Source organism: Pangasianodon hypophthalmus, chromosome 9 (genome assembly GCF_027358585.1).
Source record: "Pangasianodon hypophthalmus isolate fPanHyp1 chromosome 9, fPanHyp1.pri, whole genome shotgun sequence".
Taxonomy (NCBI): Eukaryota; Metazoa; Chordata; class Actinopteri; order Siluriformes; family Pangasiidae; genus Pangasianodon; species Pangasianodon hypophthalmus.
This window is the reverse complement of record NC_069718.1, coordinates 26,483,015-26,508,881: the sequence shown is the minus strand read 5'-3', so window position 1 is coordinate 26,508,881 and position 25,867 is coordinate 26,483,015. Positions and strand designations below refer to the sequence as shown.

Here is a 25,867-nt window from a genome sequence, read left to right as displayed (position 1 = left end):
TTCTGAAAATACATTTCTTTTCCGAATAGAATTCCAATCGTTGCCTTTCGTTACAGAGGCTGATATCCGATGCGTTTTCTCTGACATCCGATCCACTATACTGAGGCTGGGAATCGGATCGGTGGCATGTCTAAAAATTTATTTTTAAATCAGCAGGTCAAAAAAGTCCTTATTTTACTAAAAACATTAGTGCTGATAAAAATAAAACTGATAAAGCGGTGTAATGATTGAGGACATATCAATTTGAAGGAATAATATGTATTACGTATAATAAGTATTATAAAAGTGATCTGTCTCAGTCTTATATAGTTTATAGTTCATTCATAAATAACACACACCAGCTAAATAAAACTGTGATTAAATTTAAAACTAAAACTTAAAATTTAAAAATGGATTCAGACTTTTGAACCTTGCTGTAAAATCTTATAGACTGTTAACAGCATAAATATCTGTTAGGCCGAAGAGCTAACCCCTGAGTGATGGAAAAAAAGTTAACTAGGTGAAGCTTATTGACATCAACAAAATAAGGACTTCTCGTTTTCTGCGGTTTGCCTCTAGAAAAACAGAACAGTCAGCTGATAAAACTAAACAGATTTCTGTTCACTACATCTGCAGTCAACATATCAGACACAAATTCACATTTTTCTCTACTTATTATATCACTTTCTACTCTGAGATGTACAGACTTATTTTCCTCATGTTAATCTGCATACTCCATAAAAAAAACACATCAACAGTTAGAACATTTCGTAAATTTAAATATAAATTGATGTATTTGTTTATAAAGGGAAAGCAGCATTTCTCACCAGATAGGCTCTGGAGACGGAGTGCTTCGGAAAGTCCTTCGGGGCGTCTGAGTGAGCTTTATCCGCTAACAAAAGAAAAGTGCACGTTAACGTTTACGTGCAGGTAAGAGCATTCATTATCTTGTCGTTATGAGTGGAAAGGTGGGGATTAGTCCAAATCCCCTGTGTACACAGCAGGTCCAAGTGCACCATGGGTAAAATAAACGATCAAGGAGAACAAGTTTTTGTCCGGAGATGAGAACCAAATGCACGAACCTGTCAGGAGGCCCAGAATCCCTACTAATCCTGGATTCGATCCGAAGCGTGGGTTACTGCGACCCTGACCGGGATAAAGTGCTTACTAAAGACGAATTAATGAATGATAAAATGGTAGATAAAGTAATGTAATAAGATACGGCCATCTACATTAACAGCTGACTACATTAATGCAGACTGAGGGAAAAAAAAACGAGGATATGAATTCCCCCAGAAGGCACGACTCTGTGGAGCCGGTCATTATATTCATTCCGAAGAAGTTAGAAATGTGGCACAGTTTACCAAAAAGTCATTTTACCAAAAGCCTCAGTCGTTCATCAAGCTGGATAGGAACAGATTTATGCGTAAACCATTCGTACGAGCATTTACACAAAAAATCTGGTTCATAAAAATTCATGAAAATCATACACATTCTGAAAAACGTTCGTCTCTTACTCGTGCTCCTGAACGTGTGTAAATTTACACGAGAAGACACTTTTCTCTTCTTTTACATTTCTCTATCTGGAATATACAGTCTGCACAGCGCCGTAAACAAACACATCAGCTGAAGCTTTACACTCACTTATTATTAATATTATATATTATTAAATATTTTTCTTAATGTAGTAGTGAGTGAAAATCATTTCCATTGTCTGTATTTCAGCCTTTACCCTGAGCCTTCATTTCATGCTCCCAGCTCTCTGTGCACTTTACCTTTTATGGAGTTTTGTGGGCGTAACTACATGCAAATGAGCTGTATCAGGACCACGCTTTGCACTTTACGGGTAATCAACATACGTGCGAAGAAAATCAACGGTAGTTCAGTTTAAATTACGCAAACATTTACACGCAATTCTACTGAAAGATAAATGATAAATCCGGCTCATTGTGCGCAGCTCAGCAGGAGGCGAGTCTGACTCAAAACGTCCCAGTCAACAGAGAGCTGGGTTTTCGTTCTCTGGTGGTTGGACAAGAGAAGAAAAACGCTGGTGAACGCTACATCAGCAGCCTACTGAACCTCCCGACTACACTAACAACACGTAATCCCCAGTACAGCATGTTTGCATATCAAACTATAAGTAAGTGTGTAAAATGCACTAAAATTGAGATTAAATTCTACATGAATATAAGAAGAATGCACATTAAATAAAAAATAACTGCCGTGCAAAAAGAGGACAGACATCAAATGGCTGTCATGATTAGCATTTTAAAACTTCTTGAGTTATTGAACTGATTGTTCACTGTCATATAATCTGGCCTAATATGACCCTGAGCCAGTGTGTGTGTGTGTGTGTGTGTGTGTGTGTGTGTGTGTGTGTGTGTTCTTGTGTTTGGTGTGTTTCTGAGCACCGCTAACCTTCACTCTGGGAGTGGAAGAGAAGCACAGACACACTGCTGGATGGCTGGAGAGGTTTGGCGACCTGCAGGAGCTGCTTGGTGGAGGACAGAGCACCTGATTTAGACGACAGCTCCTTCACGGAGATGTTAGAGGACAACGCCGGGTCCAACACTAGAGCCGGACCCACAATGCAGTGCGACAGCAGGCACTCAGGCCTAGCAAAGCACACAACATAGCCTTGATGTCAAACAAGAAGCTAAAATCATATCAGAGGAGAATAAAAGAAAAAACACATCACTCAAAAAAAATCAGATAACAAATGACTCGACAGAATGGAAGGGAAAAGTCGGAAAGGCTGACTTGCAGTGAAAGATAATGAACAAGATAATGAATCACATCATAATCGTTTAATTGATGAGTCCTCACAATAAGAGAGATGAACACCACACATTCCTGTGGTGATTCTTTTTTTTTATTTTAACAGAGTACTCAGGATAAAGAAAGAGAGCTCAATAGTTCACCCCTGATGAGGAACTTAATTCTTTGGACGATTGTGATTGATCAGTGAGACAGTGAATAAAATCAGTTGGTAACTGCACTGAAATAGTAATCCTATAAAACGGGTAGCATTTTATTTAAAGGGTACTTACAAAGACTTTCAGAACATTCATAAAAAAAATGCATAAATAGTTTATAAAGCAACGCAGGAAGATGTCAAAATCACTTCTTAAGAAGAACCGTATGCTGCTACATGAAAGAAAGAAGAGAGATTCTGGGTTGACTGAGACTGCCGTATCGGTGTGTTTCTGGATATTTATTGTGTTATTAAAGTACTGAAACATTTCCATGAAGTGTCTACCTGCTATCTTTACTTTTAGGAGCTTTATCTATCTGTCTATCTATCTGTCTATCTATCTATCTATCTATCTATCTATCTATCTGTCTGTCTGTCTATCTCTTAATCTCTAAGTTTAAAAGGCTAGTGCTTCATTTGCAAACAAACCTATTCAACTTCACTTAATTATGTAAGTAAACAAAAGTAAATGAGCAAATTAAATGATTTTAATGCCCTCAAACTGACATATTAATCAACTGTGTGTTTATAACATGGTTATGAAGCACTATGTATCCCTTCAGCAACTTTCTCAAAGTGTTAATGTGAAACTACTAAAAATAAGCAAATAATCTGCAAGATGAAACGTGACACTAACAATCTCGATCTCGAATGCCCTATAATAAAAACCCGGGCCTAAGCCTTGCTTTCAGCCAGCATTGCTTTAGAAAAGATTTATGTAAAGCTTTTACATTCTTCATAAAGGGACTGTGTATGTATCCTTTAAATAAAGTTTTATCAAAAAGTAGTCAAGCGTTTAACACCCAGTGCTTAAAAAAAAAAACGAAGTAAGACTAACAGTTGAAAAAGCCTCATCTGTTACACATTTCTGCTGCGTTTTTCACCACCTCAGAGTTTCGGTGTGGTGCATCTCAGAACAAAGCAGTGGAACAAAAAAAAAAAAAAAAGCTTGAGTGATGTCCAAACAGGATGTGGTCACATTCAAACAGGCGACCCACAACCCCACTTACTCAAGCAGCACACATTACAAACAGCATGGGTGTGAAGAGCTCCGAGTTGCCTCACCTGCCTCGGGGCACCTCAGTCGTGTCACTCGCATTCTGCCCCAGCTTCTCTCTAAGAGAAAGACAGCACATTAGTATCTCCTGTAGTGAGACAGGTGACAGTTTAAAGCACATCAATGAAGATATAAAGTGGTTTAGTAAGATGTTGGGCCATGATGAGCCACCAGAACAGCTTCAATATCTTCCTAAAGATATTCCTTCAGTTCTTACACATCGCTCTTAAATCTTCCATAATTGTTCAAATGGTGACTGTGAAGGTCACAGCAAATGATTTAGATCAATTTCATACTCATTAAACCTTTCTGTCTGCCCTCGTGGCCTGAAATAGACGTCTCCTGTCAGGAGAGAAACAGGATAAAGATGATCACTCAGGAGAACTTTGCACTGATCTGCACTGACTCTTCACTCTAAGAGGACGAGTGAGATAACATTAACAAGCTACTGTGGGGTTTCGTTTGTCGCTTGTCTGTACATCCTGACCAAATCACTTCGAGCTTATTATGTCTCTATCTGTTATTCAGCTCAGTTACAGTGACAGGGTTAAAACACACTTTTACTCTTCCTATCTCATACTTTCACAACCACAGCTGTGTGTTTCATACACTATAGCGTCCAAAGGTCTTAGTCCACTAGCAAGACCTATTCTGATTCATTCGACTAAAGGTCGCAACTCATAACTTCTGACCTCAGACCAGGAAAAAAAAAGAAAACGTCCCTCAACTTGGAATTCCTCTCCTCTAAAACCCTGAGTTCAGCATGTGACATCAGATCAACATGGCTGCTCACAGCATGAACAGGGAACACAGTACAAAGCATGAGGATGAGTTTCCTTCAAGGTTTCTTCCTCATGTCCTCTCAGGGAGTTTTTCCTTGCCATCGTCACCCCTGGATTAATCTCAATCTATATCTATGCCCAGATTTCTGTAAAGCTGCTTTGTGACAATTTCCATTGTTAAAAGCGCAATACAAGTGAAACTGAATTAAACTTTAAAAAAGATTTGTACTGTATTTACAAGTATTAGCTTTAGATCAGACAACATACAGACACATTCACCTGTTAACTCTAACGCTGACATCACTCCTAACTAGCTGATTCGTTGCTAACAAAACACAAACATGGAGGCATCCAGGGTATTTTCCCCACTTTGTAACTCAAATATGACGTCATTTCGAGCTCCAGCTTCCCACTTCCCGAGATAAGCTGTATGCAGCTTTATACCAGAGCCCTGCTGAAGTCTCAAATCTGACTCTCAAAGCTGTAATAGCAGCTCTGATGACGAGAACAGTCATTTCTATAGCAGTAAAAAGACTAACATAATCTAAGCCCAACAAAAAAACGATTTTAAAAGAGAAAAAGTGATTTATTCAATGCTTTCTTTAACAAAGTAAAACTTACAGCACAACCACTGCTACGAATGAATTTTGGCAGACGTTCCACAACATTATATGTAACTATAAACAGACAAAAACTGTCTTTCTTTAATAGTAAAATAAAATGTGCAATCATCAGCAAAATGGCAAAAAAAAAATGACCACATCACCCATCACTGATTATTTTCCTATAACGGCACACCCCATTGTGTTTTATTCTTAAACTAAATCATTTATGAAACAATGAAGCAATTTCATTTCGTTAGATTAGAACACACTTTCTTTTACATATTTTTCACTACATTCTTAGACAAAAAGGTTTAATATTCCCAGTTTTCTGTAAAGGTTCTACTACACTGAACTATTTCTGAAAGGGAAATGATCTTCTGTAGAACTTCTTGTAGTCTAGTCTTCAAAAAAAACACTTTAGGATGTTAAAAGGATGTTAAAAACATTAATGTTTTAGTAAAACATTATTTTGATAAATAATGATTGAATGTGATTTCTACCACTGTAACACAATTTTAAAAAAAAATCACGGCAGCCCCTGGCTACGAGCCACATACCGGATACGACGCTCTTGTGACAACCACAGCTTTAATATAACGCAGCAACTGGATAAAATATGGATTTGTTTTCATAATTTATTTATTCATCGTTTATCTTCAGTGACTGTGGTATCGATAAACACTGTTTTGGTTGCGGTCTCTGATGTTCAGACCCGAGGCTCGCCGTGTACATGCACATTATAATTATGTATTAAAGTATTGCCTAGCCGTGTGTGTGTGTGTGTGTGTGTGTGTGTGTGTGTGTGTGTGAGAGAGAGAGAGAGAGACCTTAGCTTTCTCTGCTCCTCTTCCAGCTGTAGTTTCACTGTGTGGAGGTCCTTCAGCAGATCAGCATCAGTCCCATTAACCCATGTGTACACCACGTCAATAGGCATGGGCAAACACAGCCTAGAGGGCGAGAGACAATCACAGCATAAAGCAACACACTTCTCTTTCTCAGCCTGCGTGGCAGCTTTCAGAACCTCCCAAAGCTTAGCGACCGCATGGTTGCGTTATTCAGTCCTGCTATGAGAGTTAAGACAGCGCATAATGAGTGAAAAGCGCACTCACAGAGGGCGAGATAAACAGATAAACGACGATGCATCTGCACAGATCATACGAGGCTAGGTCATGAAAACCATCAGTGTTTTACTGCACGCCATGAGCACCATCCTGAAATGATTCAGATGGATGTTCATGCATTCGCACAAATAAACAAAATAACGCAGGTCGAGCTTTAATCACGTCAGATCACAAGTACAGCACTGTGCAAAGAAAAGATGCTTACAAAAAGAACATGTTTCTACACTTTCTACGTTTGTCTATAAAAACAGCAGCAAAAAGTAAGAAACTATACAAACTCTGTGTGTGGTGTGACGAGGCTTCGTCTTTAAAAATGCGTCAGTACTACGCATGGTGCAGCTTTAGCAGAATCTTGCAGCTAATCCCAGACAGCCTTCAAGATGTTTTTCAGCTGAAAAGTCGTTATTATTGTTACATTTTTCTGTAACATTTCCTTTTTTTGTTGGGGAAGTAAACTGGCTCAGTAATGCTGAAGGCATAAAATAATAAAAATGTGTATTTCCTTATGAAACACACAAAGTGTACAAGCATTTTTTAAAAAGCAAAATGTTGTCACACCAAATAATGACATTGTTTAGTCAATGTTTACTGCTTGTTTACTGTTTGTTTACTGCTCTTTATGTAGAAACATTTCATTTTCATTATTTTGAAGGCATCTTTGCATTTCACTGCATGTACCTTTAGTACTGTATACTTTTCATCATCTGTAACACTGGGATTGCAATATGTAGCAACACAACTGCACTAGATTACACTATATGGCCAAAAGTTTGTGCACCCCTGACCATCACACCCATACGTGCTTGTTGAACATCTCATTCCAGATTTATTCCCCCTGTGTTTGCTGTTATAATGAGCTCCACTCTTCTGGGAAGCTTTCCACTAGATGTTGGAGCGTGGCTGTGGGGATTTGTGTTCATTCAGCTACAAGAGCATTAGTGAGGTCAGGCGCTGATGTTGGGATGTCGAGGAGGTCTGGGGTTCAGTCGGTGTTCCAGTTCATCCCAAGAAGCACATGTGGCTGTGATGGTCAGGGGTGCACATACTTTTGGTCATCCAGTGTGTCTCCTGTAGGACTGAGTGAGATGAACACTGCCTGAATGTGGAGTGAAGCAGTAAAGGTGGGTGATGATCTGCTCACCTGGTCTGGAAGGATTTCCCAGCCACGTTGTCTCTGTAGGAGTCAAACAGGACATGGTACTGATCCCGACTCCACTCCAGCACCACCTGCATGCACAACACACACACACACACACACACACACACATCAGAGAGCACAAGAAAGCATGGAGACGTTTAATCTCTTTCACGTGCAGCCCTGAAGCAGTAAATAAAAAGTGCTGTGTGGTTCTGATGAGAACACGAACCTCTCCGAACTGGAAGGCGGACACGATCATGAGCACGAGCCCGCCGAAGCACAGGTACAGCCCGTAGCGGTGGGACAGACAGGTGTAGGTCTGCCGCTGCAGCAGCTTCAGCAACGAACCGACGATCGCCATGCCTCCGCTTAGCAGTCCGCATCTCTCCCGCCGCTGCTGCCTAAAGCATCCGGCTAACTGCTTATCCGAATCAAGGGTCTGAATCACCCGAGTCACCTGACAGCCTGCTGCTGATCACCATATTACACTCACACACACTTACACTTCCGTGTTGGTGATGACGAAACGCCGGGTGCAACCAGACTTCCCTGGTATTCAGGCAAGCCCCGCCCCCATGAGCTGGGATAAGCCAATAGGTTCAGGCTCCCTGAGCATTCTCCGATCACGCTAGCCAATGAGAAGAGAGTTTGAGTAGAAGGACCAATCCTAGTGCAGGAGGCGGGATTTACAGGAGTACACTAGCACGAGTGAATGAATAGTTAGGAAAAAGCGCGCTGCTGCCATCTATCGATGAACTCCAAACCTGCAAACACAATAAAGTGTGTTTCTGTACGAGTGATGAGCTAGATTACAAGTTCAAGTTTAATTTATTTATATAGCACCATTTACAACAGCAGCAGCTGATCAATGTGATTACAGAGCAGTTATTCCTCAGACAGTCTTAAAATATGTAAAACAACAACAACAACAACAACAATAATAATAATAATAATAATGTACTTTGTATTAAGTTTCTGTTTATATATGTATGTATATGTGTGTGTGTGTGTGTGTGTGTGTATATATATACACCGATCAGCCATAACATTAAAACCACCTGCCTAATATTGTGTAGGTCCCCCTTGTGCTGCCAAAACAGCTCTGACCCCGAGGCATGGACTCCACCAGAGTCTGGGGAAGTTGGAGGCCAAGTCAGCACCTGGAACTCTTTATCATGTTCCTCAAAACATTCCTGAACAATTTCTGCAGTGTGGCAGGGAGCATTATCCTGCTGAAAGAGGCCACTGCCATTAGGGAGTACTGCTGCCACGGACGGGTGTCCGGCTGTCCACATGATGTGAAACAAAACATGATTCATCAGACTAGGCCACCTTTTTCCATTGCTCCATAGTCCAGTTCTGATGCCATTAGGGAATACCGTTGCCACCGAAGGGGTGTACTTGGTCAGCAACAATGTTTAGGTAGGTGGTACGTGTCAAAGTAACATCCACATGAATGCCAGGACCTGAGGTTTCCCAGCAGAACATTGTCCAGAGTATCACACTGCCTCCACCGGCTTGCCTTCTTCCCATAGTGCATCCTGGTGCCATCTCTTCCCCAGGTAAGCGACACACACACGCACCTGGCCGTCCACATCATGTAAAAGAAAACATGATTCATCAGACCAGGCCACCTTCTTCCATTGCTCCATGGTCCAGTTCAGATGCTCACATGCCCATTGTAGGACCTTTTGGTGGTGGACAGGGTCAGCATGGGCTCTCTGACCCGTCTGCAGCTACGCAGCTCCATACGCAGCAAGCTGTGATGCACTGTGTTCTAACTCCTTTCTATCAGTGCCAGCATTAACTTTTTCAGCAGTCTGTGCCACAGTAGCTCTTCTGTGGGATCACGTGCATCAGTGAGCCTTGGGCGCCCATAACCCTGTCGCCGGTTCACCGGTTGTCCTTCCTTGGACCACTTTTGGTAGGTTCTAACCGCTGCATACCAGGAACACCCCACAACACCTGCCGTTTTGGAGATGCCCTGACCCAGTTGTCTAGACATCACAATTTGGTCCTTGTCAAAGTCACTCAGATCCTTACGCTTGCCCATTTTTGCTGCTGGCTGCTAATGAGCGAGCCAGAGGTGATGATGGTGAGGAAAAACTCCCTCACGACATGAGGTAGAAACCTTGAAAGGAATCAGACTCAAAAGGGAATCCATCCTCATCTGGGTGACACCGGATAGTGCCATTATAAATCATTCCCTTCTATAACTGTGTACTACATGGACAAATAGTGCAGTTGTGTAACCAGGAAATATCATTATAGTTTTCACACAAAGTCTATTGTGTTGGAGTTCACCGATGGAGACTTGAGTGCAAAACTATTCGTGGCAATTGCAGTCCAAAGCCATCTTCATGGTTTCTATGTGGTACCATTCTCAGTAATCTCGTGTATCTTTTGGCTGTCCGTATGGGGACTACTACTACTACTACTACTAATAATAATAATAATAATAATAATAATAATAACATACTTATAGTAATGTAATTATATACATTACTGTATATATTACTTTCTTTGCAATACAGAAATGTCTGAGCATCAGGCAAGCTCTGTCATGCCCATATTATAGCCAGTTTAAATTCCTGCTTCTTTCTTCTGGATTTTGCTTTCTTCTCCTTTTATCTTCTTCTTATCACATCAGTAAAGATAAATAAGACCATTTCACTGGTAGCTACATGTCCAAGCTATGAGTAATGACACTACCTCCCCCATGTTTTCCAAATAAGGTGTTGTGCTCTGCAGGATAAGTAGTTCTCTTATAAATACACAGGTTCCTCTTTCCACAAGTTAATCTTTTTTTTTAATCTGTTCATTTTGTTCTTTGTACCAAAGCCTTTTAATCAGTCTCTTTGTAAACCTGGCCTTTTGGAACTAGAGGTTTGGTACGCTTCAGATCATGAGCGGTTCCTTTCCTTCTCCATACTCTTCTCTTCCCATCATTGTGCTACATGTTGATCTTTGTCTCATCTGTACAGAGAATGTTGTTCGAGAACTGTACAGGGTTTTTTTTTAGATGTTGTTAGCAAACTCTAATCTGGTCTTCCTGTTTTTGAGGTTTAAAAGTGCTGTACATCTTGTGGTAAAACCTCTGTATTTACTCTGGTGAAGTCTTCTCTTGATTGTTGACTTTGACTTAGAGGGTATTAGTGATCTGGCCGACTGTTTTGAAGGTGTTTTCCTTCACCAGGGAAACAATTCTTCTTTCATCCACCACAGCTGTTTTCCGTGGTCTTCTGGGCCTTTTGGTGTTGCTGAGCTCAACAGTGCACTCTTTCTTTTTAAGAATGTACCAATTAGTTGATTTGGCCACACCTAATGTTTTTCTGTCTCTCTAATGTGTTTGTTTTGATTTTTCAGGCTAATGATCTCTTGTATCACTGGCAGTGACAGCTCTTTGGACTTCATATTGACAGTTAACAGCAACAGATTCCAAATGCAAATACCACCCTTAATCAAATCTAGACCTTTTATCTCCATGAGAGATGTGTGTATCTCTGTGTTAATATCAGCCATTCACCACACAGCAGCTACAGACAGGTCAGTTATGCTATAGAGATGCTCTGATTGCAGTCCTCTTTTTTTTTTTTTTTTTTTAAAGCATCCATTAAATCTGAAATCTTTCACAAATCTGAAAACAGACAGAAAAACTGCTTTTTACTTTTAAAAAAAATAATAATACTTTTAATTAAAACAGACAATACTAAAACACAAATCCACTATTTATCCACAGTTGAAGCCGAAGGTTTACACACACCTAGGCTAAAGACATTTCAATTTAATTTTTCACACATCTCCATCTCCATCAAATCTCCACACCTTTCCTGTGTTTAGTCAATCAGTGCATCTACTTTGTTTCCATATGGAAGCAAAGATTTACTTCCGCTTTTATTTACTATATCATACTATCAATGGGTCAAAGTCTACATATACATTGTTAGTATTTGGTGTCGTTGCCTTTGAATCATCTGAACTTGAATCAGACACTTTTTCAGTTCAGTCCACAAATTTTCTGTGGGATTCAGTTCAGGACTTTGTGATGGCCACTCCAACACTTTCATTTTGTTGTCTTTAAACAACTTAGAACATGGCACTTTTTGTTTTAGGGGAGCAAAAGTATTGGAACAAATAGTCTTAAAGCAAATTAAAGTAAATAACACTTTATAACACAATTCAATTTTATTTGTATAGCGCTTTTAACAGTGGACATTGTCACAAAGCAGCTTTACAGAAATAAATACATTCAAATTAAATCAAAATAAATTGTAAATATGTGAATTTATCCCCATTTATCCCTTCTAAAACAGTGTACTATATATAATATTGTGTTATAATAATAATCAAGCCGTGACTCACTGACATCATCAAACTGTTGCATTTGTCCTTTGTGACGCTTTTCCAGTGTTGTAGCGCAGCTTCTTTCAGTTGTTGTTAGTTTTGGGGGGTTCTTCCCTTCAGTCTCCTCTTCAGGAGGTGAAATGCTGCTCAGTTGGGTTGAGGTCTGGTGATTGACATGGCCAGTCTAAAACCTTCCACTTTTCCCCCTGATGAAGTGCTTTGTTGTGTTAGCAGTGTGTTTTGGGTCGTTGTCTTGCTGCATGATGAAGTTTCTCACAATTAGATTGGATGCATTTCTCTGTAAATTGGCAGGCAGAATGTTTCTGTTGACTTCTGAATTCATTCTGCTGCTACTATCATGAGCTCCATCATCAATAAAGATTAGTGAGTCTGTTCCATGCAAGCCCAAGCCATGACACTACCTCCACCATGCTTGACCCATGAGCTCATATGTTTTGGATCATGAGCAGATGCTTTCTTTCTCCACACTTTGGCCTTTCCATCACTTTGGTAGAGGTTCATCTCATTTCCAGAACTTTTGTGGCTCATCTCTGCATTTCTTTACGAATTCCAATCTGTACTTTTGATTCTTACTGCTGATGAGTGGTTTGCATCTCGTGGATTGGCCTTTATATTTCTGTGGAGGTTGGTGTTGATGTCACTCAGTGTTGTTTTTGGGATTTTCTTCACAGCTCTCACAATGTTTCTGTCATCAACTGCTGTTGTTTCCTTGGCCCTGTTCCATGTCTGATTGTTAGTACACCAGTGCTTTCTTTCTTTTTCAGGACATTCCAAATTGTTGTATTGGCTATGCCCAATGCTTGTACAATGGCTCTGATGGATTTTTCAATCTTTTCTCAGCTTCAAAATGGATTGCTTTTCCCCCAAAGACAGCTCTCTGGTCTTCATGTTGGTTTATCTGTTTTAGCAACAAATGCAGTCTTCACAGGGGAAACCCAGGGCTTGACCCAAGAGTAGACATTCAGCGCTATTAACTGTCTAAACAATCAATCTAACAGTGCAACAACAAACACCTGTCAGTCACATGTTCCAATATTTTTGATCATATGAAAAATGGGTGGGTTCAAACAAAATGTGCCATGTTCTAAGTTGTTTAACACATCTATTTAATTCAGTTCAATTTTATTCATATAGCACCTTTAACAATGGACATAGTCACAAAGCAGCTTTACAGAAATATATAAATTCAGGAAATAAATTTTAAATTTATGAATTTATCCCTAATGACCAAGCCAGAGGTGATGATGGTGAGGAAAAACTCCCTGAGACGATATGAGGAAGAAACCTTGAGAGGAACCAGACTCAAAAGGGAACCCATCATCATCTGGGTGACACCGGATAGTGTGATTATAAATCATTCCCTTCTATAACTGTGTACGACATGGACAAATAGTGCAGTTGTGTAGCCACAAAGTGATTTTCAAGTGATGAGAACTCCAACCAGTAGTAGGGCATCAGGATGGATCAGGCAAGTCTGGAGATCAGAAGGGTCAGGATCACTGGCAACTCAGGTGTAGCATGTGTAGCTAGAATGACAAGTATCAGGAAATGAAAGGGGAAAAAATTCTCATCTGTCGTCTAGTATTCTTTTGATTTCAAACCCAAATGTTTTCAGTGTATAGCAAAAAATCTTCTTTTTCTTCTTTCGGCCACTCCCGTTAGGGGTCGCGACAGAAGATCATCCGTCTCAATCTCACTCTGTCGTCTGCATCTTCCTCTGTCACACCAACCACCCACATGTCCTCCCTCACCACATCCATAAACCTCCTCCTTGGTCTTTTTCTTCTCCTCCTGCCTGGCGGTTCCATCATCAACATTCCTCTCCTGATATACCGTATCCCTCCTCTGCAGATGCACAAACCAACTAAGTCTCGCCTCTCTCACTTTGTCTCCAAACCATTCTACCTGTGCTGTCCCTCTAATATATTCATTTCTAAGCCTGCCCATCCTCATCACTCCCAAAATAGCAGCATCTTCAACTTTGCCATTTCCAGCTCTGCCTCCTGTCTTTTTGTCAGTGCCACTGCCTCCAAACCAAACAACATAGCTGGTCTCATTACCATCTTGTAAACTTTCCCTTTCACGCTTGTAGATACCTTTCTATCACAAATCACTCCTGCCACTGTTCTCCACCCAGTCCACTCTGCCTACACTCTCTTCTTCACTTCTCTACCATACTCTCCATTACTTTAGACAGTTGACCCCATGTATTTAAACTCATCCACCTTCACCACCTATACTCCTTGCAACCTCACCATTCCACCGCCCTCCCTCTCATTCATGCTCATACACTCCATCTTGCTCCTACTGACTTTCATTCCCCTTCTCTCTAGTGCATGTCTCCACCTCTCCAGGCTCATCTCAACCTGTTCCCTACTCTCACTACAGATCACAATGTCATCCGCGAACATCATAGTCCATGGGGACTCCTGTCTGAACTCGTCTGTCAACCTGTCCATCACCATTGCAAACAAGAAAGGGCACAGAGCTGATCCTTGATACAATCTCACCTTCACTTTGAACCAGTCCGTCATTCCTACCATACACCTCACCGCTGTCACACTGTCCTCATACATATCCTGCACTAACCTCACATACTTACTCCTGACTTCCTCATACAGTACCACAACTCTTCTCTCAGCTCCCTGTCGTACGCTTTCTCTAAATCCACAAACATGCAATGCAACTCCTTCTGGCCTTCTCTATACTTCTCCATCAACACGTTCAAATCAAACATCTATAGTGCTCTTTCCTGGCATGAATCCATATCAGATCTTCACCTCTCCTCTCAGCTAAGCTCCCACTACTCTTTCCCATAAATTCATGGAGTGGCTGATCAACTTTATGCCTCTGTAGTTACTGCAGCTCCCCCTTATTCTTAAAAATCGTCACCAGTACACTTCTTCTCCACTCCTCAGGCATCCTTTCACTTTCCAAGATTTTGTTAAACAATCTGGTTAAAAACTCCACTGCCATCTCTCCTAAACATCTCCATGCCTGGTATGTAATCTGGACCAAACGCCCTTCCACTCTTCATCCTCTTAAAAGCTGTCCTCACTTCAGCCTTACTAATTCCCCGCAAGTCCTGATTCACAATCTCCACATCATCCAACCTTCTCTCTCTCTCATTTTCTTCATTCATCGGTTCCTCCAAGTACTCCATCCACCTTCTCAACACACTGTCCTCACTTGTCAGCACATTTCCAACTGCATCCTTTATCACCACCACATCCTTCCCAGCTCAGTCCCTCTGTCTGACCAATCAGTACAAGTCGTTTTCTCCTTCCTTAGTGTCCAACTTCTCATATAGCTTGCCATCTGCTTTTTCCTTAGCCTTTGCCACCTCTCTCTTCACCTTGCGCTACATCTCCTTGTACTCCTGTCTACTTTCTTCATCTGTCTGACTATCCCAAATCTTTTTTGCCAACCTCTTCCTCCTTATGTTTTCCTGTACTTCCTCATTCCAATACCAAGTCTCTGTGTCTTCCTTCATCTGTTCAGATATTACACCAAGTACCTTCCTAGCTGTCTCCTGCACCACGTCTGCAGTAGTTGCCCAGTCGTCCAGCACCTCTTCACCACCACCCAGTGCCTGTTTCACGTCCTCTCTGAATTTCACACAACAGTCTTTGTCCTTCAGCTTCCACCAACTGATCCTTCACTTCAGTCCTCACTCTCTTCTTCTTTTTCACCTCCACAGTCATCCTACAAACCACCATCCTATGCTGTCTAGCTACACCATCCCCTGCCACCACCTTACAGTCTCTGATCTCTTTCAGGTTTCATCTCCTGCATAGGACATTGTCTACCTGCGTGCACCTTCCTCCACTCTTATACATCACCCTGTGCTCCTCCTTCATCTTAAAATATGTCTTCACAACTGCCATTTCCATCCTTTTTGCAAAATCTACCACCATCTGCCCTTCCATAATCCTTTCCTTGACACTGTACCTACCTATCACTTCCTCATCGCCTCTGTTCCCTTCACCAACATGCCCAGTGAAGTCTGCTCCAATCACTACTCTTTCTTCTTTGGGTACCCTCTCCACCACTTCATCCAACTCACTCCAAAAATCTTCTACCTCCTCCATCTCATACCCCACTTGTGGGGCATATGCACTGATGACATTTATCATCACACCTTCAATTTCCAGCTTCACTCTCATCACTCTGTCCGACACTCTCTTCACCTCCAATACACTCTTAATATATTCTTCCTTCAGGATTACCCCTACACCGTTCCTCTTCCCGTCCACGCCATGGTAGAACACTTTGAACCCACCTCCAATTCTCCTGGCTTTGCTCCCCTTCCACTTGGTCTCTTGTACACACAGTATGTCTACCGTTCTCCCCTCCATTATATACCAGCTCTCTCCCTTTACCAGGCATAGTGCCAACATTCAAAGTTCAGACTCTCACTTCTTCACTCTTACCCTTCCTACTCTCATGCTGTCTCTAGACATGCTTTCCCCCTCTCCTTCTCATCCTTTGCCCAACAGCAGCACAGTTTCCACCGGTACCCTGCTGGCCAACAGGACCAGTGGCGTTCGTTGGTAACCTGGGCCTCAACCAATCCGGTATGGAAGTCAGATTTATGAGCCACATTTTATCTGGACTTGGGACCGGCACTGAGAGTGCACTGGCTTGTGCAGCCCCAATGGCTGTCCAGCACATCTCACAGATGCTCGATCAGATTGAGATCTGGGGAAGTTGGAGGCCAAATCTTTGAATGAATTCTTTGTCATGGTCCTCAAACCATTCCTGAACAGTGTAGCAGGGTGCATTATCCTGCTGAAAGAGGCCACTGCCATTAGGGAATACTGTTGCCATGAAGGGGTGTACTTGGTCAGCAACAATGTTTAGGTAGGTGGTACGTGTCAAAGTAACATCCACATGAAGGCCAGAAGAACATTGCCCAGAGCATCACACTGCCTCTGCCGGCTTGCCTTCTTCCCATAGTGCATCCTGTTTCCATCTCTTCCCCAGGTAAGCGACACACACACACACCCGGCTGTCCACATGATGTAAAAGAAAACATAATTCATCAGACCAGGCCACCTTCTTCCATTGCTCCATGATCCAGTTCAGATGCTCACATGCCCATTGTAGGACCTTTTGGTGGTGGACAGGGTCAGCATGGGCTCTCTGACCCGTCTGTAGCTACGCAGCTCCATACGCTGCAAGCTGTGATGCACTGTGTGTTCTGATACCTTTCTATCATAGCCAGCATTAACTTTTTCAGCAGTCTGTGCCACAGTAGCTCTTCTGTGGGATCGGACCAGACGGGCCTTCGTTCCTCACGTGCATCAGTGAGCCTTGGGCGCCCATGACCGTGTCACCAGTTCACCGGTTGTCCTTCCTTGGACCACTTTTGGTAGGTACTAACCACTGCCGTTTTGGAGATGCTCTGACTCAGTCGTCTATACATCACAAATTGGGCCAAGTCAAAGTCACTCAGATCCTTACGCTTGCCCATTTTTCCTGCTTCCAAAACATCAACTTTGAGAACTGACTGTTCACTTGCTGCCTAATATATCCCACCCCATGACAGGTGCCACTGTAACAAGATAATCAATGTTATTCACTTCACCCCTCAATAGTTTTAATGTTATGGCTGAAAGAAAGAAATTTCTCCACATCGATGCAGAAGATGGACAATTTGCTAATGAGTCATTCAGAGCACTTTTTAAGTGAGTCTCGTCAATGACTTGTTTAAAAGTGAGAATGAATCAAATAACATTGAAAGTGTTTTACTATAGAGGGAAGTATTAATAGCATGGCCTGTTTATGAATGCCTGTGGGTGATGAACTAACTGAAACAATGTAATGTGTGTTGTAGTGATCATCAGTGAACACCCAGTGAGGAAGAGAAGCCTGAACTGAAGACCTGACCTGCTCTGTCACATGACTTAAGAGAATTATATACATATTCTATACAATTGTGTGCTTCAGACTTTGTGGTAACAGTTTGAGGAAGAAACACATGGTGTGATGGTCAGGGTTTCACGTGCTTTTGGCCATATAGTGTATATTCAGACTAAAGTCCTTCATCATCTGTGTAAGCAAAATGCTTCTAAAGCTGTAAGAGGTGAAAACTACAAGATTTTTCAGAAGCACTCTGTTTCTCCAGAAACGTTGTGTCCTGCGCTTAACTTTATTCCGTCCACTGAAATGTAATGCAGTTACGTCCTGGATTATAATTCCTGCCTCACTGCCCATTGTTGTGCCAAAGTGTGTATATGTGTGTATGATCAGTGAACACACAGTGAGGAAGAGAGCGCTGAACAGAAGTAAGAGTGTATGTGTGTGTGAGATGAGTGAACACATAGTGAGGAAGAGAGGGCTGAACAGAACTAAGTGTGTATGTGTGTGATGAGTGAACACACAGTGACGAAGAGAGGGCTGAACAGAAGTCCTCAGTCACGAGACTCAGAGAAATTTCTTTTCCCCCTTCTTCTTTCCACATTGTTCAGTTTGTGATTAGAAACCAGTGGCGGTTGTTGGTAACCTGGGCCTCAACCGATCCGGTATGGAAGTCAGATTTATGAGCCACATTTTATCCGAACTTGGGACTGGCACTGAGAGTGCACTGGCTTGTGGCTGTCCAGCACATCTCACAGATGCTCGATCAGATTGAGATCTGGGGAAGTTGGAGGCCAAATCAACACATTGAATTCTTTTTCATGGTCCTCAAACCATTCCTGAACAGTGTGGCAAGGCGCATTATCCTGCTGAAAGAGGCCACTGCCATTAGGGAATACCGTTGCCATGAAGGGGTGTAATTGGCCTGCAGCAATGTTTAGGTAGGTGGTACGTGTCAAAGTAACATCCACATCTCGCATGCCCAACTCCGGACTTCTGGTAGTTCCCAGAATATCAAGTCTACAAATGGGGGTAGAGCGTTTTCGTATTTAGCTCCTAAACTTTGGAATAGCCTTCCTGACAGTGTTCAGGGCTCAGACACAGTCTCCCAGTTCAAACGTAGATTAAAGACATATTTCTTTAGCCAGGCATACACTTAACACATACCATAACCTTGTACTTCAGTACATCTGATTAATTGTACATTATGATTTAGGGCTTACTAATATTACAAACAGCAGCTACGCTAATTCCTTTCCACTTGTTTCCCTTCTTCTACCCATCCTGAGGCACATAGAGATTGTGCCAGCTCCAGTAGACAGAGGCCAACCCTACGAGGATCCTGAGGCATCCAGAGATGGACCTGCTCCAGCTGGTTTATGCCTCGTGAGGATTTGGGTATTCAAAGCAATGCTGCCAACCCTATGTGGACTTTGAGGAAGACAACAATCTCCAAATTAATATACACATAAAATTCTATGTGACTATACATAAATGCAGAAAGGACATTGTTCATATCACACTCTCCGGTGTCACCCAAATGAGGATGGGTTCCCTTTTGAGTCTGGTTCCTCTCAAGGTTTCTTCCTCATATCATCTAAGGGAGTTTTTCCTTGCCACAGTTGCCTCAGTCGCCTCAGGCTTGCTCACGAGGGATAATTTTGTCTAACATCTAGGGCTGTTTGCATGTTTTAGTTTCTGTTTGCATGCTTTTTGTTTCTTATGTTCTATAAAGCTGCTTTGAGACAATGTTCATTGTTAAAAGCACTATACAAATAAAATTGAATTGAATTGAATTGTAGGACCTTTCGGTGGTGGACAGGGGCTCTCTGACCCGTCTGCAGCTACTCAGCTCCATAAGCAGCAAGCTGTGATACACTGTGTGGTCTGACACCTTTCTATCATAGCCAGCATTAACTTTTTCAGCAGTTTGTGCCACAGTAGCTTTTCTGTGGGATCAGACCAGATGGGCCTTCACTCCCCACGTGCATCAGTGAGCCTTGGGCGCCCATGACCCTGTCGCTGGTTCACCGGTTGTCCTTCCATGGACCACTTTTGGTAAGTTCTAACCGCTGCATACCGGGAACACCCCACAACAACGCCGTTTTGGAGATGCTCTGACCAAGTTGTCTAGACATCACAAATTGGGCCAAGTCAAAGTCACTCAGATCCTTACGCTTGCCCATTTTTCCTGCTTCCAAAACATCAACTTTGAGAACTGACTGTTCATTTGCTGCCTAATATATCCCACCCCATGACAGGTGCCACTGTAACAAGATAATCAACGTTATTCACTTCACCCCTCAATAGTTTTAATATTATGGCTGATCGATGTGTGTGTGTGTGTGTGTGTGTGTGTATATATATATATATATATATATATATATATATATATATATATATATATATATATATATATACACACACACACACACATATATATATATATAGATATATATATATAGATATATATATAGAGAGAGAGAGAGAGAGAGAGAGAGAGAAATGTAAAGTATGTATGTAATTAAGAAAAGATAGAAAGAAAGAAATTTCTCCACATGGATGCAGAAGATGGACAATTTGCTAATGAGTCATTCAGAGCACTTTTTAAGTGAATCTCATCAATGACTTGTTTAAAAGTGAGAATGAATCAAATAACATTGAAAGTGTTTTACTATAGAGGGAAGTATTAATAGCATGGCCTGTTTATGAATGCCTGTGGGTGATGAACTAACTGAAACAATGTAATGTGTGTTGTAGTGATCATCAGTGAACACCCAGTGAGGAAGAGAAGCCTGAACTGAAGACCTGACCCGCTCTGTCACGTGACTTAAGAGAATTATATACATATTCTATACAATTGTGTGCTTCAGACTTTGTGGGAACAGTTTGAGGAAGAAACACACGGTGTGATGGTCAGGGTTTCACGTGCTTTTGGCCATATAGTGTATATTCAGACTAAAGTCCTTCATCAGCTGTGTAAGCAAAATGCTTCTAAAGCTGTAAGAGGTGAAAACTACAAGATTTTTCAGAAGCACTCTGTTTCTCCAGAAACGTTGTGTCCTGCGCTTAACTTTATTCCGTCCACTGAAGTGTAATGCAGTTACGTCCTGGATTATAATTCCTGCCTCACTGCCCATTGTTCCTGGAATAGGAAATCTGACCAGGAGAATTAAAAATAAACAGTTACTGAAGATGAATGAATGAATGCATGAATGAATATTAAAAAACAAATGATAATGTATACATTTTTTTAATGTGTTTTTTAGTGATACAGGAGCGACCACAGTGAGGAAGAGAGGGCTGAACAGAAAGAAGTGTGTGTGTGTGTGAGATCAGTGAAAACACAGTGAGGAAGAGAGGGCTGAACAGAAAGAAGTGTGTGTGTGTGTGTGTGTGTGTGTGATCAGTGAACACAGTGAGGAAGAGAGGGCTGAACTGAAGTAAGTGTGTGTGTGCGTGTGTGTGTGTGTGTAAGATGAGTGAACACACAGTGAGGAAGAGAGGGCTGAACAGAAGTAAGTGTATCTGTGTGTGTGTGTGTGTGTGTGTGTGATGAGTGAACACAGTGAGGAAGAGAGGGCTGAACAGAAGTGTGTGTGTGAGGGCTGAACAGAAGTCCTCAGTCACGTGACTCAGAGAAGTTTTTTTTCCCCCTTCTTCTTTCCACGTTGTTCAGTCTGTGATTAGTGATATGGATGAAAGCTGGAGCAGAGCACATCTCCATAAGCATCTTACTGTCTGACTCCAGATTTATTTACTTTTTAAATTTTTTTTTACTTCTGCCAGGGTAGAGTTGATGGTGATGCATGTATGTGTGAAGCACAATGGTGTGGTTTCTGGAAGGGGTGTGCTTCTTGCCAACATTTGTGGTCATCTGGTCCTCGATCACTTTTATAGTGAACTATCTCATCGCCCTGTTCCGCGAGGACGTGGATGTGATCTTCCCGTACATCAGGTAAGCTTTTCTTCCGAGCATGGCATTTCCTCTCTCTCTCTCTCTCTCTCTCTCTCTCTCTCTCTCTCTCTCTGAATCCCTTCCACTGTCTAATACTTCATCTGTTCTGTACTGCAGTAATATGTAGTGTACTCGTGTGTGTTTTGTTTGTTTGTGTTGCTGCTGTACAGGAGTTATTATGTGCAACAGCAGCTCCGAGTTCACTTAGTTTCGTTTTCGCCTAAATAGCTGTGAGAAACCACAGAGCTTACTCTCACACACCAAGTCACACAGCAGCTAACATATCAGTGCTGATTTCCCCAGCTCATCTGCAAACCTTTTACACTTTACTGATTCTTTAGAAAACTTTTTCTTAACTCTTAACTGCACCTCAGTGCCCTGACTCTGACCTCTACCAAATAATACCAACTCCATCCCTATATTAATCACATAGCACCTTTCATACAGAGCACCAATAATAATAATAATAATAATAATAATAATAATAATAATAATAATAATGATGCGACAGAAAAGATAAAAATATTCACTATATGGCCAGAAGTTTGTGCACCCCTGACCATCCCATTTCCAGATTTATTCCCCCTGTGTTTGCTGTTATAATGAGCTCCACTCTTCTGGGAAGCTTTCCACTAGATGTTGGAGCGTGGCTGTGGGGATTTGTGTTCATTCAGCTACAAGAGCATTAGTGAGGTCAGGCGCTGATGTTGGGATGTCGAGGAGGTCTGGGGTTCAGTCGGTGTTCCAGTTCATCCCAAAGGTGTTCAGTGGGGTTGAGGTCAGGGCTCTGTGCAGGACACTCGAGTTCTTCCACTCCAACCTTCACACACCATGTCTTCATGGAGCTCGCTTTGTGCACAGGGGCATTGTCATGCTGGAACAGGTTTCAGCCTCTTAGTTCCAGTGAAGGGAAACTGTAATGCTACAGCACACAGAGACATTCTATACAATTGTGGGCTTCAGACTTTGTAGACAGTTTGGGAAAGAAACACATGGTGTGATGGTCAGGGGTGCACATGTGTGTGTCCATATAGTGTATATTCAGCCTAAAGTCCTTCATCAGCTGTGTAAGCAAAATGCTTCTAAAGCTGTAAGAGGTGAAAACTACAAGATTTTTCAGAAGCACTCTGTTTCTCCAGAAACGTTGTTTCCTGCGCTTAACTTTATTCCATCCACTGAAGTGTAATGCAGTTACGTCCTGGATTATAATTCCTGCCTCACTGCCCATTGTTCCTGGAATAGGAAATCTGACCAGGAGAATTAAAAATAAACGGTTACTGAAGATGAATGAATGAATGCATGAATGAATATTAAAAAACAAATGATAATGTATACATTTTTACATGTGTTTTTAGTGATACAGGAGCGACCCCTCCGGAGAGCTGCATATTTGGCCTCATGGCAACAATTTCAGCTTTTGCAGGTGCGAGTTTTTCTTGTTTTTTTTTTTTTTCACACACTTCAGAATTAGTATTACACATTATGTCATGCACTGATGAATACCTGGTTCTCATATGTGCTTTCTTCAAAAACAAACAAGGTACTTTCCCAGGATGGTTCATGTAACCTGTAGGTTAGTCATTCTTCTTATGTTAGTGTACAGGCCGCGGGATCGATACTAAATGTCACATACTGTGATTGCGATATGCTTTTAAAATACACCATTAAATATATTAAAACCCATTAGTTAAAAGGACATGGTTAAAGACCACCCTGCAGTTTTTAAGATTTGATCAAAATGATAATCATTTGGAAAAGCCAAGGTTCCAAAGACTTGGCGATTTTTTTTTTAATAAGCTCATTTGTGGACTTTAGTCACTTTGCTCATCTGCATGTGGTAATAAACTACATCTCGTATGTTCAGTCACATGCACTCACAATTTAGTGTGAAAGTTACACATAAAACTAACATGCCCAAGTCATGTGAAATCATCTTTTGTAATAACCATGAGGAGAAGCAGAACAGAAATGAATGAATGAACAAATCTAAAAAAAAATACTATATATCTATTACACATCTTCTATGTTTTTATTTTGTGGCGCTCTCTCCAAAGTCTTTATTAAGTAACGGTGGAATTTTCGTGAAATTGCTTCAGTGCAGCAGTTTCATTTCTCTTTCTGTAAAAAATGAAAGCATTTCTCCTCAACGTGACACAGTTGGAAAAACTCGAGTCCAGACAAAGGCAAAACCCAAACTGCAGCTAGAGAAATGAAACACAGAAGGAGTTATCCAGGATTTCCCAGCGTTTCTCAACCATACGAGATCTCATTACGTCTTGGCCTGCACATGCACTGTGCGTGTTGTTCTCACACATATACACTATATCTTTTCTAGGGTTTGCCACCATGTTTGCCAGATATAAGTTTGTGCAGAAGCTGATTGAGAAAACAGGGGGCGTACCTCCTAATCTGAACTTGGCTGCTTTCATCTTCGCCACACTCTCTTGTATAGGAATGTGTTTTGTGGCAACATTTCAGGTTTGTTCACTTACACCCATGTCTCAGGGGTGCTTTGATAATGTTACTATAAAGTTAAGATCTTCATGTTTCTAATAATAATAATAATAATAATAATAATAGTAAGGCATCTCAGCAGTTCTTGTCCGAGTGGCTGGATTGAATACACAACCAAACAATTAAACCCCATATGGATTTTATGTTCTGTATTATCTGTAATAAAATAAATAAATAAATAAATAAAAATCAGCTTGGACACACCCTCACATTTGCTTAGAATATGCCAAAGGTCTAAGTTGTGTTTACTTTGTGTCTTCAGTAAATTGTGCTGTTGATGATTTTACAGTGCATGCAAACAATGAATGTGTATTTGGACTGTTTTAGGAGACACAGGTGACGGCTGTCCATGACACTGGAGCCTTAATGTTCTTCATTTCTGGAGTGGTTTACATCATACTACAGACCATAATCTCGTACAAAGTTCATCCTTATGGATCTTCAAAGCGCATGTGTCATATTCGAACTGCCTTTTCCGTGGTGGCTTTCTTGGCAGTAATTCCAAGTATCCTTCATATTTGTATAAAATCATATTACTTCTAATCAGCTTCAACAAGAACAAGGCCAGTTGGTTTTCCTTAACATTTCTTACAGCTCTTCTTTGTGCATCATTTCTGACTATAAGCAAATTGCACTGGACTCCAGAAGACAAGGTGTGCTATAATCAGACCTCCTATTGTACACATAGTGCTATCAGTTACAGAGAAACACACCAGCAAATCAAACATGTACATTCCCTTTACTCACATAATTAAATTCAGCAAGAAACCACAAAAAAGAAAGACTATTGTTTGTCTTTGTCTTTATTTCTAGGGCTACACACTCCATGTTGTGAGCGCTGTGAGTGAGTGGATAGCTGCCTTCACTTTTGTCTTCTTCTTCTTCACATACATACAGGAGTTCAAGGTTTGTTGATGGAAATAATATCAGCTACATGCCTTTTTATACTCATCTTCACAGCAGTAACAATTAATCATAAAATTGTGTTCTTGTAACTTTAAGCCGTTTGAATGAACCTTGATAACACGCTTTATAGCATGTGACTCACTCATTTTTTTATTTTTTTTATTGTCCTTTACAGCAGTTCACTTTGAAAGTGAACGTCGAGATACTGGAGTTTACATGAGTCCAATGTTACAACCGTCACTGTGATTTCACTATGTATGTACTATGTATGTACATGACTATGATTATATGTATGAGTTTGTATGTTTTTAAAAAAAAAATCAAACTGTCTTGATGATTTTTATAAGTGAATTTTATTTTTATACTCTGTTTGTATGTTATTTAATCACACAGTCCTGAAGATTGAATTTAGCACATTCACAACAATGATCTATAATAATACAATTATAGCTTTTGCACTTTAATCCATGTTGCTGTAACGCTGATCAACTGTTAACAGTAATCCAGCAATAAAAGGATGCAATTACACAATGTACATGACTCTTGTATTGCGAAGTAAAAGCATGTGATGTCGTCCTTACTTCTTAGTGATGGTATTACCTTGTG

General features: G+C 41.1%; 2 protein-coding genes across 2 annotated transcripts in view; one reads left to right on the top strand and one right to left on the bottom strand.

Annotated features, from left to right (window-relative positions):
• The window catches only part of gnptab (N-acetylglucosamine-1-phosphate transferase subunits alpha and beta), a 28,311-nt gene extending 20,129 nt beyond the window's left edge, over positions 1-8,182 (bottom strand). Inside the window, exons 1-6 of the mRNA XM_026919321.3 lie at positions 7,886-8,182; positions 7,660-7,745; positions 6,225-6,344; positions 4,019-4,069; positions 2,398-2,594; positions 807-871 (exon numbers count right to left, since the gene is read on the bottom strand). Of these exons, the coding sequence (XP_026775122.1) occupies positions 807-871; positions 2,398-2,594; positions 4,019-4,069; positions 6,225-6,344; positions 7,660-7,745; positions 7,886-8,017 (651 nt within the window). The 5' untranslated portion in view covers positions 8,018-8,182. The remainder of the gene's footprint in view (positions 1-806; positions 872-2,397; positions 2,595-4,018; positions 4,070-6,224; positions 6,345-7,659; positions 7,746-7,885) is intronic.
• A 13,335-nt stretch (positions 8,183-21,517) lies between these two features.
• On the top strand, positions 21,518-25,794 carry dram1 (DNA-damage regulated autophagy modulator 1). The gene is made up of 7 exons (XM_034307176.2): positions 21,518-21,841; positions 23,197-23,264; positions 24,177-24,319; positions 24,683-24,860; positions 24,950-25,008; positions 25,169-25,261; positions 25,437-25,794. The coding sequence occupies exons 1-7, from the start codon at positions 21,711-21,713 to the stop codon at positions 25,479-25,481; spliced, it is 717 nt and encodes a 238-aa protein (XP_034163067.1). The 5' UTR covers positions 21,518-21,710; the 3' UTR covers positions 25,482-25,794.
• The last annotated feature ends 73 nt before the right edge of the window (positions 25,795-25,867 follow it).

Bases quoted from the DNA above. Each gene is read 5' to 3' on its own strand.
- dram1 (XM_034307176.2), top strand. From the start codon at position 21,711: ATGGTGTGGTTTCTGGAAGGGGTGTGCTTCTTGCCAACATTTGTGGTC. The intron at 21,842-23,196 runs GTAAGCTTTTCT...ATGTGTTTTTAG, and splicing joins GTGATCTTCCCGTACATCAG to TGATACAGGAGCGACCCCTC. The intron at 24,320-24,682 runs GTTTGTTCACTT...GGACTGTTTTAG, and splicing joins GTTTTGTGGCAACATTTCAG to GAGACACAGGTGACGGCTGT.